Source organism: Carcharodon carcharias, chromosome 2, assembly GCF_017639515.1.
Source record: "Carcharodon carcharias isolate sCarCar2 chromosome 2, sCarCar2.pri, whole genome shotgun sequence".
NCBI lineage: Eukaryota > Metazoa > Chordata > Chondrichthyes > Lamniformes > Lamnidae > Carcharodon > Carcharodon carcharias.
The window spans coordinates 36090578-36102926 of NC_054468.1; the positions used below are offsets into that span (position 1 = coordinate 36090578).

At 41.6% G+C, this 12349-nt stretch overlaps 1 protein-coding gene across 10 annotated transcripts in view; it reads left to right on the top strand.

The window, feature by feature from the left end:
- The window catches only part of LOC121290199 (DISP complex protein LRCH3-like), a 184491-nt gene that overhangs the window by 130468 nt on the left and 41674 nt on the right, over positions 1–12349 (top strand). For all 10 annotated transcript variants that reach the window (XM_041210506.1, XM_041210471.1, XM_041210480.1 and 7 more), the window contains exons 10-13: positions 1264–1340; positions 4058–4138; positions 10799–10853; positions 11632–11793. In XM_041210506.1, coding sequence (XP_041066440.1) covers positions 1264–1340; positions 4058–4138; positions 10799–10853; positions 11632–11793 — 375 coding nt within the window. The remainder of the gene's footprint in view (positions 1–1263; positions 1341–4057; positions 4139–10798; positions 10854–11631; positions 11794–12349) is intronic.

Consider the following 12349-nt stretch of genomic DNA (forward strand, 5'->3'; position numbering starts at 1 on the left):
AGAATTCCCAGTCTCTGACTTGTTCTTGTAGCCGCAGCATTTATATGGCTAGTCCAGTTCAGTTTCTGGTCAATGGTAATCCCCAGGATGTTGATAGTGGGGATTCAGCAATGATAATGCCAGTGGATATCAAGGGGAGATGGTTAGATTCTCTCTTGCTGGAGATGGTGATTGCCTGGCACTTGTGTGGCGCAAATATCACTTGCCACTTGTCAGGTCAAACCTGGATATTATCCAAAACAAAAACAAAATTACCTGGAAAAACTCAGCAGGTCCGGCAGCATCTGCGGAGAGGAACACAGTTAACGTTTCGAGTCTGTATGACTCTTCAACAGAACTAAGTAAAAATAGGAGAGGTGAAATATAAGCTGGTTTAAGGGGGTGGTGGCGTGGGTGAGACAGGTAGAGCTGGATAGAGGGCCAGTGATATCCATGTCTTTCTGCATATGGACACAGACTGCTTCAGTATCTGAGGAGTTTCAAACAGAGCTGAACACTGCAATTAGCATCCCCAATTCTGACCTTATGATGGAGAGAAGGTCATTGATGAAGCAGCTGAAGATGGTTGGACCTAAGGCAGTCAGGTAACCCCGATTATGTTGATGGTGGGGGTTTCATTGATGGTAATTCTGTTGAATAGCAAGGGGAGTTGGATAGACTCTTGTTGGAAATGGGCATTGCCTGGCACTTGTGTGGTACAAATGTTACTTGCCACTTATTAGCCCAAGCCTGAATGTTGTCCAGGTTTTGCTGAACATGGGCTCTGACTGCTTCATTATCTGAGGAGTTGCAAACAGCGCTGAACACTGCAATCAACAGTGAGTATTCATACTCTGACCTTATGGTGATCATTGATGAAGCAGCGTGGGAACTCTTGACTGGTTGAGAAGATGGAAGATAGAAGGACCTAGGACATTCCCCTGAGAAACTCCTGCACTGATGTCTTGTGGCTGAGATGATTGGCGCCAAATCATCCTTTGTGCTACGTTTCACTCCAACCAGTGGAGAGTTCCCACGCTGACCGTTAATTGGCCAGCCAGCATGAAATTGCAGTCAGTTTCATGCCCGCTCCCATGCCTGCCCGCCGCACCTACCCGACGAGGTAAAAATCCTGCGCTATGTGTTTCATTCATGGCTTAATAAAATTCGGTTACTAACTCATGTCCCATTTCACAATGCTTGTTCATAAAAACTATGTAATTATAGGACAGGATTATAACTGTTAAATCTAATGTTTAAGGACTGTTTTTTTCCCCTTTGAAGGCTTCTCCAGTGAAATCTAAGCCTGTTGGAGATCCACAAAGAACTGAGAATGAGAGGGGCTGGCTACAACAAAGCAGGTGTTGCCTTCAACTTCAACTTGGAGTGAATTTATATCAAAGAATGAGAAATGATTGTAAATTTGGAAATCACAACCATTTTTCAAAATTTGAAAGTAATTTATTAGATGTGTCACCTCTGTTGTTACAATTGTAAGCTCTGATGTGCTGTATTTCCAATATGTTAATTTAAAAAACAACTTCAAGATTTGAATTTACCTCAGAAGTCCCTAAAATGGAACAGTAGTGTCCAGGTTCCTTTCAGATTGTTAACTTAGTTGTTTAATAACTATTACTGGGATGTGGTATTCTTTACTATATTATGCAGGAATTGTTGTCTATTACATATAAATGTTGTTTTATGTTTGCCAGTGGGTAAACACACTACTTGGTGTTTATATTGAGTCCCACAGACCTCTAAAGGCCCTTGTTTGATCTCTAATTTGTGCTATTCAGGAGATTTCAGTTAGGCTGCTCAACTTAATCTCAGCGACTTGAACAAGGAGAGTGAAAAAATTTGCCAAGGTTCCTGCTCCTGGTCATTTTCCAGTAATTTCTTTGGAAAGCATGCTTCAAATGGACTTGTTTAAGATGTTCCAATTATGGTCAAATAGCTCACAGATGGATTCTAACTAAGCACATGCATGGTGAAGTTATTTTGGAAAGGTACTGAAGTCAGCTGGTATGCATACAACTGTATTCCGATATGAATTTACACCTTTTTAGGAGAGGAGAAGCCACTGGAAATTCATGGAGCATGGATTAAAAAAACAATTTCTTGTATACATTCTTCATTGTATACATTCTTCATTAGTAAATGAACCATAAATAATAGGAAGATAGAACTAATACATGGAGCTTTAGATTAGCTTCATGTCAATGGGATGAAAGATACTAGAATCTTTTTACTAAAAAACCAGATAACAAAATTCTAGAGACAAGAATATTATTTTTTTAAAACACATTTTTAAAAAGGAAGGTCACGTTTAACCAACTGATTGAGTTATTTCAAGTAACTGAAAGAGTAGATATAGGCAATACAGTGGGTGTGGTATACAGATTCTTTTGGAAGGCCTTTGACAAGGTTCTGCATAATAGACACAAAAACAAAAATAGCTGGAAAAACTCAGCAGGTCTGACAGCATCTGCGGAGAGGAACACAGTTAACGTTTCGAGTCCCTATGATTCTTCCCAGAAGAGTCATACGGACTCAAAACGTTAACTGTGTACCTCTCCGCAGATGCTGTCAGACCTGCTGAGTTTTTCCAGCTATTTTTGTTTTTGTTTCAGATTTCCAGCATCCGCAGTATTTTGCTTCTACATAATAGACACGGGATGAAGGGCATATGGAGTCAGGAACAAGATCGTAGATTGGATTGAAAGGAGCAAGACAGGAAACATAGGCCAGAAAGTAAGAAGTGGTGTTTTACAGGAAATGTGCTGGGACCACTAATCACCTAATATGCAAATAATTTGGACTTTGATATTGGAGGAAAGGCAAAAATTGCAAATTTTACCAAATTGGGGAGTATAGCTAAAAATATGGAGCACAAAACAACTGCATTTGTTCACTGATGTCTGTTTTACTGCCTGCACACCTCATGTCTCTTCCCCCCACCCACCCCATCTACTGCATTCAATTAATGTCCTCTTGTTCACTTTCCCCTTCCTACTTTCTACACATTTCCCTCCTCCTCTCTCCCCTTACTATTTCTTTTTCTCTTACCTTGCCCATTTTCCTTTGTAACTTTGGTTAAACTTGCTTCCCCTGCTGTCTTCTCTGTTCCTTTTCTTTATTCACCTTCCAACCATTAACATTCCCCATCCCTCCTAATCAGACATGCCCACGGTCTTTCTGACCTGAGCTGTTTGCTTGGAATGCTCTCTTGCTTGGTGTTAACCTAGGTCTTAAAGGAGGGAAAAGAGAGACTTGGAGGTTTATAGAGAGAATATTTGAGGTTGCTGCTTCTCATCCATGAAAATAAAAGCAAAATACTGCACATGCTGGAGATTTGAAATAAAAACAGAAAGTGCTGGAAAAATTCAGCAGGTCTGGCAGTATCTGTGGAGAGAGAAACAGAGTTAAAGTTTCGAATCCAATATGACGCTTCTCATCCACCCTTCATTGTAGATTCATTCCTCTCTAATGCTACTGGCTGCTGCTTGTATCTTACTAAACTGAATTTACCTGTTTGAAATCCCAGGGTTTCATGCTATGCAAAGAGCTTATTCTTGCACTAACATTTAAGCAATTAGACTAAGGAAGTAAGCAGTGTGGGGGAGAAATGCAAATTTGGATCTTTGGTTGCAGATTTACAATAAAACGTCAATCCTTGCACAACACATGCTACAACAGATGAAGCAAAGATATACACTGTAATATTGTATATCTATGTCACTTAATTCTCATTTTTAGTTTTATCTTAATATTGCTGGTTATATTGGTTGTGGATTAATCTACTAGGTTGGGGTTTATGTGTAATTTCTAAAACGGAATGTTATAAGATAATTTAAATAATTCACTAATACCTTAAAGTGGTAGAACTATAATTCTGTAGCAGTGAAATGAACCCCAAATAAATTTTTATTTTCTGATGTAAATGAGCTATAGATCATTAGAAGTAGAGGAGATATTTAACTTCTAATTATTTGGCCTTTTACATTCATGAAATTAATGTCTGAGCACAAAGCTGGCTGTGCATCATGCATATACATAATAACAATTTTAACTTTTTCAGAAATGAGGTCATTGGCTCCAAGAGACCTGAAACTTTGCAACCGTGGCATGATAGTGAGCGACAGCAGACACTAAAGGATCGGTGAGTTCAGATTTATAATTTAAAAAGAAGTGATTATTTTAAAAGGAAGGCACAGTTTAATTATGGATTTGTCAGACATCCTCCATGAACCAACGGGCATCATGTTAAGCAGAATCTATTCATAGTTTTTCTTCTCTTCTTTCCCAAAGGTAAGTGTGTCAGATGAATTTCACTGGTGCCAGGAGCCTCCAATTCTTTGCCCGTGTGTTTCTGGCCAGTGATTATTTGCACCTTATTTGACTACCTCATCTGAAGTCTACACGTGTAACATGTCTAACCCTAACATGGCATAATTTCCCACAGGGTTAGTGGATAGTATTGTGGTTGGGTGAGCCCCTCTTATACTTCTATCTCTAAGTCTGAACCTGTCTGGGTGGAGAAAGTGGTCAATGCTAATAACTCCTTTTAATCATTTATTGTAACATTGATAAACTTACAAACATCAATATCCTGCTCTCCTTTTAAGTTAAATTAACTTACAAACATCAGTACCTATTCCTTTTTTTTAAGTTAAATCAGAGGTTAGAAGCTAGGAATTGTGTGACGAGTATCTCACCTCCTGACTCCCCAAAGCCTGTCCACCATCTACATCGCACAAGTCAGGAGTGTGATGGAATACTCCCCACTTGCCTGGATGAGTGCAGCTCCCACAACACTGAAGAAGCTGGACACCATCCAGGACAAAGCAGTCCGCTTATTTGGCACCACATCCACAAACATTCACTCCCTCCACAACTGAAGCACAATAGCAACAGTGTGTACCATCTACAAGAAACACTGCAGGGATTCACCAAGGCTCCTTAGACAGCACCTTCCAAACTCACGACCACTACCACCTAGAAGGACAAGGGCAGCAGATAGATGGGAACCCCACCATCTGGAAGTTCCCCTCCAAGTCGCTCACCATCCTTACTTGGAACTATATTGCCATTCCTTCACTGTCGCTGGATCAAAATCCTGGAACTCCCTTCCTAACAGCATTGTGGGTGCACCTACACCACTTGGACTGCAGCAGTTCAAGAAGGCAGCTCACCACTGCCTTTTCAAGGGCAACTAGGGATGGGCAATAAATGCTGACCCAGCCAGCGAAGCCCACATCCCCTGAATGAATTTTTAAAAACTTAGTCCATGTATCTTTTGAGTTGCACACACACTATTAACCCTTAGATGTACCTTCTGAAAAGTTGTGCTTCAGTTCCTGCTGTTCCGTTAGCTTAGTTGTCCCGTTTTAGTTCATCGAATTCCCTTATTAAAAAAGTTATTTTCTGAGAGCTCTATGCTGTGCTGTGCTGCCACTGCTGTTGGTTGCTGCCTTTTCTCTCGTCTGCTTCAGCTGTTATGCTATCCGGTCTACCACTAGTGCTATTACTATTGAAACACGCGTTTCTTAAACAAAAATCACACCTGTGACTAAAATTGCTGCAAAAACCCCTCCCCAAATCTGTGTCTTTTACATATTGTAACAATTTCATGATTTGTAACAATTTCCTGAATTGTCAATTAACACATGAAGGTGTTTTCAATGGGGAAGATCCTGGTTTTATCAGGTTAGTTTCGCTGTAATCAAGAAGTTCTTTGATTCATGATTAGCCCATTATCATATGAAGGTGGTTTCGATGGGGAAGATTCTGGCTATGATATCCAGCAGGTTTGGCTCGAATCAAAAATTTCTCAGGGATTAGCATTTGCAAGGAATGTGGGGGCACATTCAGATGCAATGGTCCAAATCTGTAGGTATTGTTTACAGTCCAGCAGTTTGTAGGCACATACCCATTGTGTGGTCTGTTGGCTTTGCTAGCTGTCTCTTGACTAGTACATTGAAAAAGTCTCTCAGCGTATGTATGGTTTCAGTATCCCCTCACAAACAGCGGTTTTTTTTGTGGTACTGCCCCCCCCCCCCCAAACCTTTTTTGTTTGCTTTTAAATGTTGTCTTCGTTTAAATTGAATTCCTTCTTGCTGAAGGACCGGCTACAACGTTCAGGACTTCAGAGCCAAGAATTTTTTCTCTAGCCAGATTACTACTTTATTCTAATGTTTTCCCCATGCCGCCATTATAATTCTAAAACCATTGTTGTAGCTGGACTGCTGCCTCAGATAACTCAAAAAATGTAATTTATATGAAGTGGAATCCTTCCATGTAATCAAATCAAATGGTTATCCGATGTGAAATGAAATTGAAAAGCACCTTTTCCAAAGTTTTCTGACTCTTTTTCTGGTGGCGACTCCTGGTTGCAATGAGAATATTACGATTCTCAGTAACATCATGAAAGGGGCGAAACGCAACAGGAGAGAGCTGGCCGTTGTCTTCGTAGACCTGGCGAAAGCTTTTGACTCCGTAGGGCATAAAATGCTCATAAAAGCACTACAAAGAGTGGGGCTGCCCAAATCGTTTATAAACATGATTACATTCATGGGATGTGGCTGTGTCAGCATTTATTGCCCATCCCTGATTGCCCTTGAGAAGGTGGTGGTGAGCTGCCTTCTTGAACTGCTGTAGCCCATGTGGCGTAGGTAACCCACAGTGCTGTTAGGAAGGCAGTTTCAGGATTTTGACCCAGTGATAGTGAAGGAATGGTAATATATTTCCAAGTCAGGATGGTGAGTGACTTAGAGGGGAACTTCCAGGTGGTGGCGTTCCCATCTATCTGCAGCCCTTGTCCTTCTAGGTGGTAGTGGTTATGGGTTTGGAAGATGCTGTCTGAGGAGCCTTGGTGAATTCCTGCAGTGCATCTTATAGATGGTACACACTGCTAGCATGCATCGGTGATGGAGGGAGTGAATGTTTGTGGATGCAATGCCAATCAAGCACACTGCTTTGTGCTGGACGGTGTCAAGCTTCTTGAATGCTGTGGGAGCTGCACTCATCCAGGCAAGTGGGGAATTTTCTATCACACTCGTGACTTGTGCCTTGTAGATGGTGGACAGGGTTTGGGGAGTCAGGAGGTGGGTTGCTCGTCGCTTGATTCCTAGTCTCTGACCTGCTTTTGTAGCCACAGTATTTATTTTGTTGGAGGTGGTCATTGCCTGACATTTGTGTGGTGCAAATGTTACTTGCCACTTATCAGCCCAAGCTTGGATATTGTCCAGGTCTTGCTGCATTTGGACATGGACTGCTTCAGTGTCTGAGGAATCGCGAATGGTGCTGAACATTGTACAATCATCAACGAGCATCCCCACTTCTGACCTTATGATGGAAAGAAGGTCATTGTTGGAGCAGCTGAAGATGGTTGGGCCGAGGACACTACCCTGAAGAACTCCTGCAGTGATGTGCTGAAGCTGAGATGACTGACCTCCAACAACCACAACCATCTTCCTTTGTGCTAGGTATGTCTCCAACTAGGAGAGAATTTTCTCCCTGATTCCCATTAACTCCAGTTTTGCTAGAGCTCTTTGATGCCACACTCTGTCAAATGCTGCCTCAATGCCAAGGGCAGTCACTCTCACTTCACCTCAGAAGTTCAGCTCTTTTGTCCATGTTTGAACCAAGGCTGTAATGAGGTCAGGAGGTGTGTGGCCCTGGCGGAGCCCAAACTGGGCATCAGTGAACAGGTTATTGCTAGGCAAGTGCTGCTTGATAGCACTATTGATGAGCCCTTCCATTACTTTGCTGGTGATCGAGAGTAGACTGCTGGGCAGTTATTGGCCAGGGTGAATTTGTCCTGCTTTTTGTGAACAGTACATAGCTGGGCAATTTTCCACATAGCCGGGTCGATGCCAGTGTTGTAGCTGTACTGAAACAGCTTGTCTAAGGGTGTGGAAAGTTCTGGAGCACAAGTCTTCAGTACTATTGCCAGAATATTGTCAGGGCCCATAGCCTTTGCAGTATCCAGTGCCTTCAGCCGTTTCTTGAAATCACGTGGAGTGAATCGAATTAGCTGAAGACTGGCATCTGTGATGTTGGGGACCTCCTGAGGAGGCTGAGATGAATCATTCACTTGGCACTTCTGGCTGAAGATGGTAGCAAATGCTTCAGTCTTATCTTTTGCACTGATGCACTGGGCACATCCATCATTGAGGATGAGGATATTTGTGGAGCCGCCTCCTCCAGTGAGTTGTTTAATTGTCCACCACCATTCATGACTGGATGTGGCAGGACCACAGAGCTTAGACCTGATCCGTTGGTTGTGAAATTGCGTAGCTCTGTCTATCACTTGCTGCCTACCCTGTTTGGCGTGCAAGTGGTCCTGTGTTATAGCTTCACCAGGTTGACACCTCATTTTTAGGTATGCCTGGTGCTGCTCCTGGCATGCCCTCCTGCACTCTTCAGTGACCCAGGGTTGATCCCCTGGCTTGATGGTAATGGTAGAGTGGGGGATACGCTGGGCCATGAGGTTACAGATTGTGGTTGAGTATAATTCTGCTGCTGCTGATGGCCCACAGTGTCTTATGGATGCCCAGTCTTGAACTGCTGGATCTGTTCAAAATCTATCCCATTTAGCACCGTGGTAGTGCCACACAACATGATGGAGGGTATCCTTAATTGAAGGCAGGACTTGGTCTCCATAATTACTGTGTGGTGGTCACTCCTACCAATACTGTCATGGACAGATGCATCTGCTTGGTGAGGATGAGGTCAAGTATGTTTTTCCCTCTTGTTGGTTACCTCACCACCTGCCGCAGACCCACTTTAGACGTTATGTCATTTAGGACTCCTCCAGCTGGGTCAGTAGTGGTGCAATGAGCCACTCTTGGTAATGGACGTTGAAGTCACCCACCCAGACTATATTCTGCGCCCTTGCGTCGTAGTGTTCAACATGGAGGAGCACTGATTCACCAGCTGAAGGAGGGCTGTACATGGTAATCAGTAGGTGGTTTCCTTGCCCATGCCATGAGACACCATGGGGTCCAGAGTTGATGTTGAGAACTCCCTCCCAACTATATCCCACCGCCTCTGCTAGGCAGATAGGACATACCCAGGTCGTGGTGATGTCTGGGACATTTATCTGTATGATATCATTCTGTGAGGATGACTAATCTACAAGACAGCTCTGCCAATTTTGGCACTGCCTCCCCCCCCCCATGTTAGTAAGGAGGACTTTTCTGGGTCGACAGGTTGTCATTTCCGGTGCCTAGGTCGATGCCAGGTGGTCTGTCCGGTCCTTTTTTAGTGACTTTTTCGCAGTTTGTTACAATTGCTTGGCTTACTAGGCCACTTGAAGAGCCAGCCACATTTCTATGGGCCTGGAGCCACAGATTTCCTTCCCGAAAGGGTATTAGATGAGTTTTTATAACAATCACTATCAGACTTTTAATTCCAGATTTTATTAAATTCATTTTCCACCATCTACCGTGGTGGGACTGGAACCTGGGTCCCCAGAGCATTATCCTGGGCCTCTGGATTACCAGCAACAAAACCACTATGCCATCGCCTCCCCAACTTTGAATGTGGATTAGTTTTGGTCAAACTGGTGAGAGAGATGTGATTGCTTTTCAAACAGTTTCCCATACTCTGCCAGTGTTTAAAAACAATGTTGGGTCGTAGGGTTACATAAGTAGTTAATGTGGCCTTAATACCCAAGTTAGCTCTGCTAACCAGCTGGAATTTTGGAACAATTACGCAACCCCAGACATTCAAGACATAGAATAATATTGTTTTGGTTGCCAAGGGAATTAAAGGATATGGGGGTAGTGCCGGAACGTAGAATCAAGGTTGGAGATTATTCATGATTTTATTCAATGTTAGATCAGGCTCAAAGAGCTAAATGGCCTACTCCAGTTTTCGTACATTCTTGCATTTTACTTAAAAAGAAAGCAGCAGTCTCAACAGTGGGGCTCCTAAATAGTCAGACTGCTTTCAGGGATTTACTGTGAAAGCTTACATTTGATATAACACTTGGGAAAATTTAGATGAAGTATCACCACCTCTGTTTTGGGATGGCCAAGAAATTCTGGCCTTGCCAGTGATGTTTTCACACCATGAGTGAGTAAAAAAGCTGTTCAGTGTTTCTTTCAAGTGTTTTTTTTTCATTTCTACTTTTGCACTTATTCAATAGCTATCTATTTTCCAACTTCAATTCTTTTACTTTCTCTATCGGAAACAAAAAAATCCAAATAGTAGACTCAAGAGGAAAACAGCTGTGTAATGTCTGCCTGTGATTAACAGTCTCCTGTCATCATTGAAAGTACTGCTGGTACTGCAGCTTTACACTATATCTCTGCAGGAGGATTCTGGCAAATAGCTGCTCTGCAGAAACTAGCAAGGCATTTCCTTTACAGGAAATGGAAAAATCCTACCTTCAAGGGCAAATAGCATGGGGAATCTCTAACTGAAGACACTGGATTTTAACTGTTCCAAGTTGACTTGCTAACCTTTACAAAGCAATGTTATATATATTTGACAGCTCTTTGTTTAGGGAAAAAAGCAGCAGTTCCGTATTGGCATGTACTACCATAATCCCAGTTATTTCAAGGATTTCCTTCAGTTCTAAAAAGGTGTAACAGTCTGATTTATGTATAGCTTGTGCAGTTCAATTTGATTTTAAATGACATTATTGATGTATTCTTCACACATTTTATTAGATTTATCGATTGACAAAGCTAAGTTTTGCCATTATTGTTGAAGATTCTAAATTTAACACCACGTTTAAAAAAAATTAAAATTTTAAAAACAATTCTTTTTCTCTAAACTGCTCTGATTCAATTTCTTTTTCTCTTTTCAGTGGATTTTCAGATTCTAGCTTGATGTCTCAAACTCCATCTAGTGGCCAAAATATGGTAATTATCATGCAGTTGATCCCATTCAATTTCTTCGAAACTATTGCATTATTGAAGTGTGTGGGAAATTACAATTAAGATGTTAAAATTGGCCTGGAAACAGCCAAATGCAATGATGTACAGCTGTGATGAAGCAAGATTAAAATGTCAAGATAGAGTTAAATAGAAGAATTGTGTAGCCCTATTTACTTCAGTGTATCATAGATGTAGAGAAATTATAGCTTCTGTCCTATCAATGAAGAGTACTTGAAGCCAAGGCAGTTTCTTAAATTTAAGTGTTTTGTTCTGTGTCTCTTTGTAATTTCCCTTTCTTTTCTCTTTTTCATAACTAATGTACTACACTGCAGAATGATAGAAATTGGGTTAAAGGCTTAATATGGGATAATCAAGTAAACTATTTCACTTAAATAAAATTCAAGCTTGATAGTCGCATGTCTCCTCCCAGTTGGTTAGAGTGTGAATGCCAGACATCAGAGCAGGTTGTATTACGAGCATTCCAGTCCAGGGAGCCAATGAGGAAGGACAAAGAAAACCCACTTAAACCCCTAAGTCAACTGGGAAAATAGAATTGTGTGGTGTGGATCTTCAACTGTTTAAATCTCACATATGTTCAGAATTCATTATTGCTGATCTTTTAATCTCATAGATTAAGCAAAATAAATTTACTTAAAATGTTCTACATGACATAAACTGGAACCTAATGTTGTAAAAGGAATTTTAAAATTAAAAATCAGTGATTGATGGACAGGGTAACAGGTTTGAATGCTGTACTTGTCAGGCTTCGAATGTGGGGTGCACAGAATTGGAGCTACAGAGGAGACGTGAGCAACTACTGGTGGAACGGACCAGAAGAGAGGCACAACTTGCAGCTCAACAATATGAAGAGGAGAGAATTCGAACAAAACAAATTCAGAAAGAAGCTGTCCTTGACTTTGTGAGAGTAAGCACAAATATTGTAAATATTTAATAAAAATGCAGCACTCATTTTCCAGGAATAATCCAGAATAAACCAAATTTGTCATTTTACTGAAGAAGTGATCTATGGGAGTTCTATTTTATTTCCTCCCTGTTTTAACCTTTTTTCTTCATTTAGGTCCCCCATTCTCAATTTTTACCAAGCTAAATGGCTAATAAAATGGCAGAGCAAGCTGAATGGGATGAAGTGCCAAACCCTATTTTTAAGTTTCTCCAGGATGGTCAAGAAACTTGCTCCAGATTTCTACTGATAAGATGGAATTTGACGGTCCCGCTGAAGTCAGTGGACGTTTGAACAGCTCGCTGCATTTTACTGTGCCGCCATCCCCCCGCCCCCCCCCCCCACATGGGGCTGTAAAATTCCACCCATATTATTAGGTAATCTCTCAGTAGGAGTTCTGTGGCTCCCCTGCCTGCGCTCAACATCCCCTCATATTCTGGCTGAACTCAAATGAATCAAAAGTTATAACATCCATGGGAGAACTGTTCTTTTTAAAATGTTACTTTTCTTCCTTCCTTTT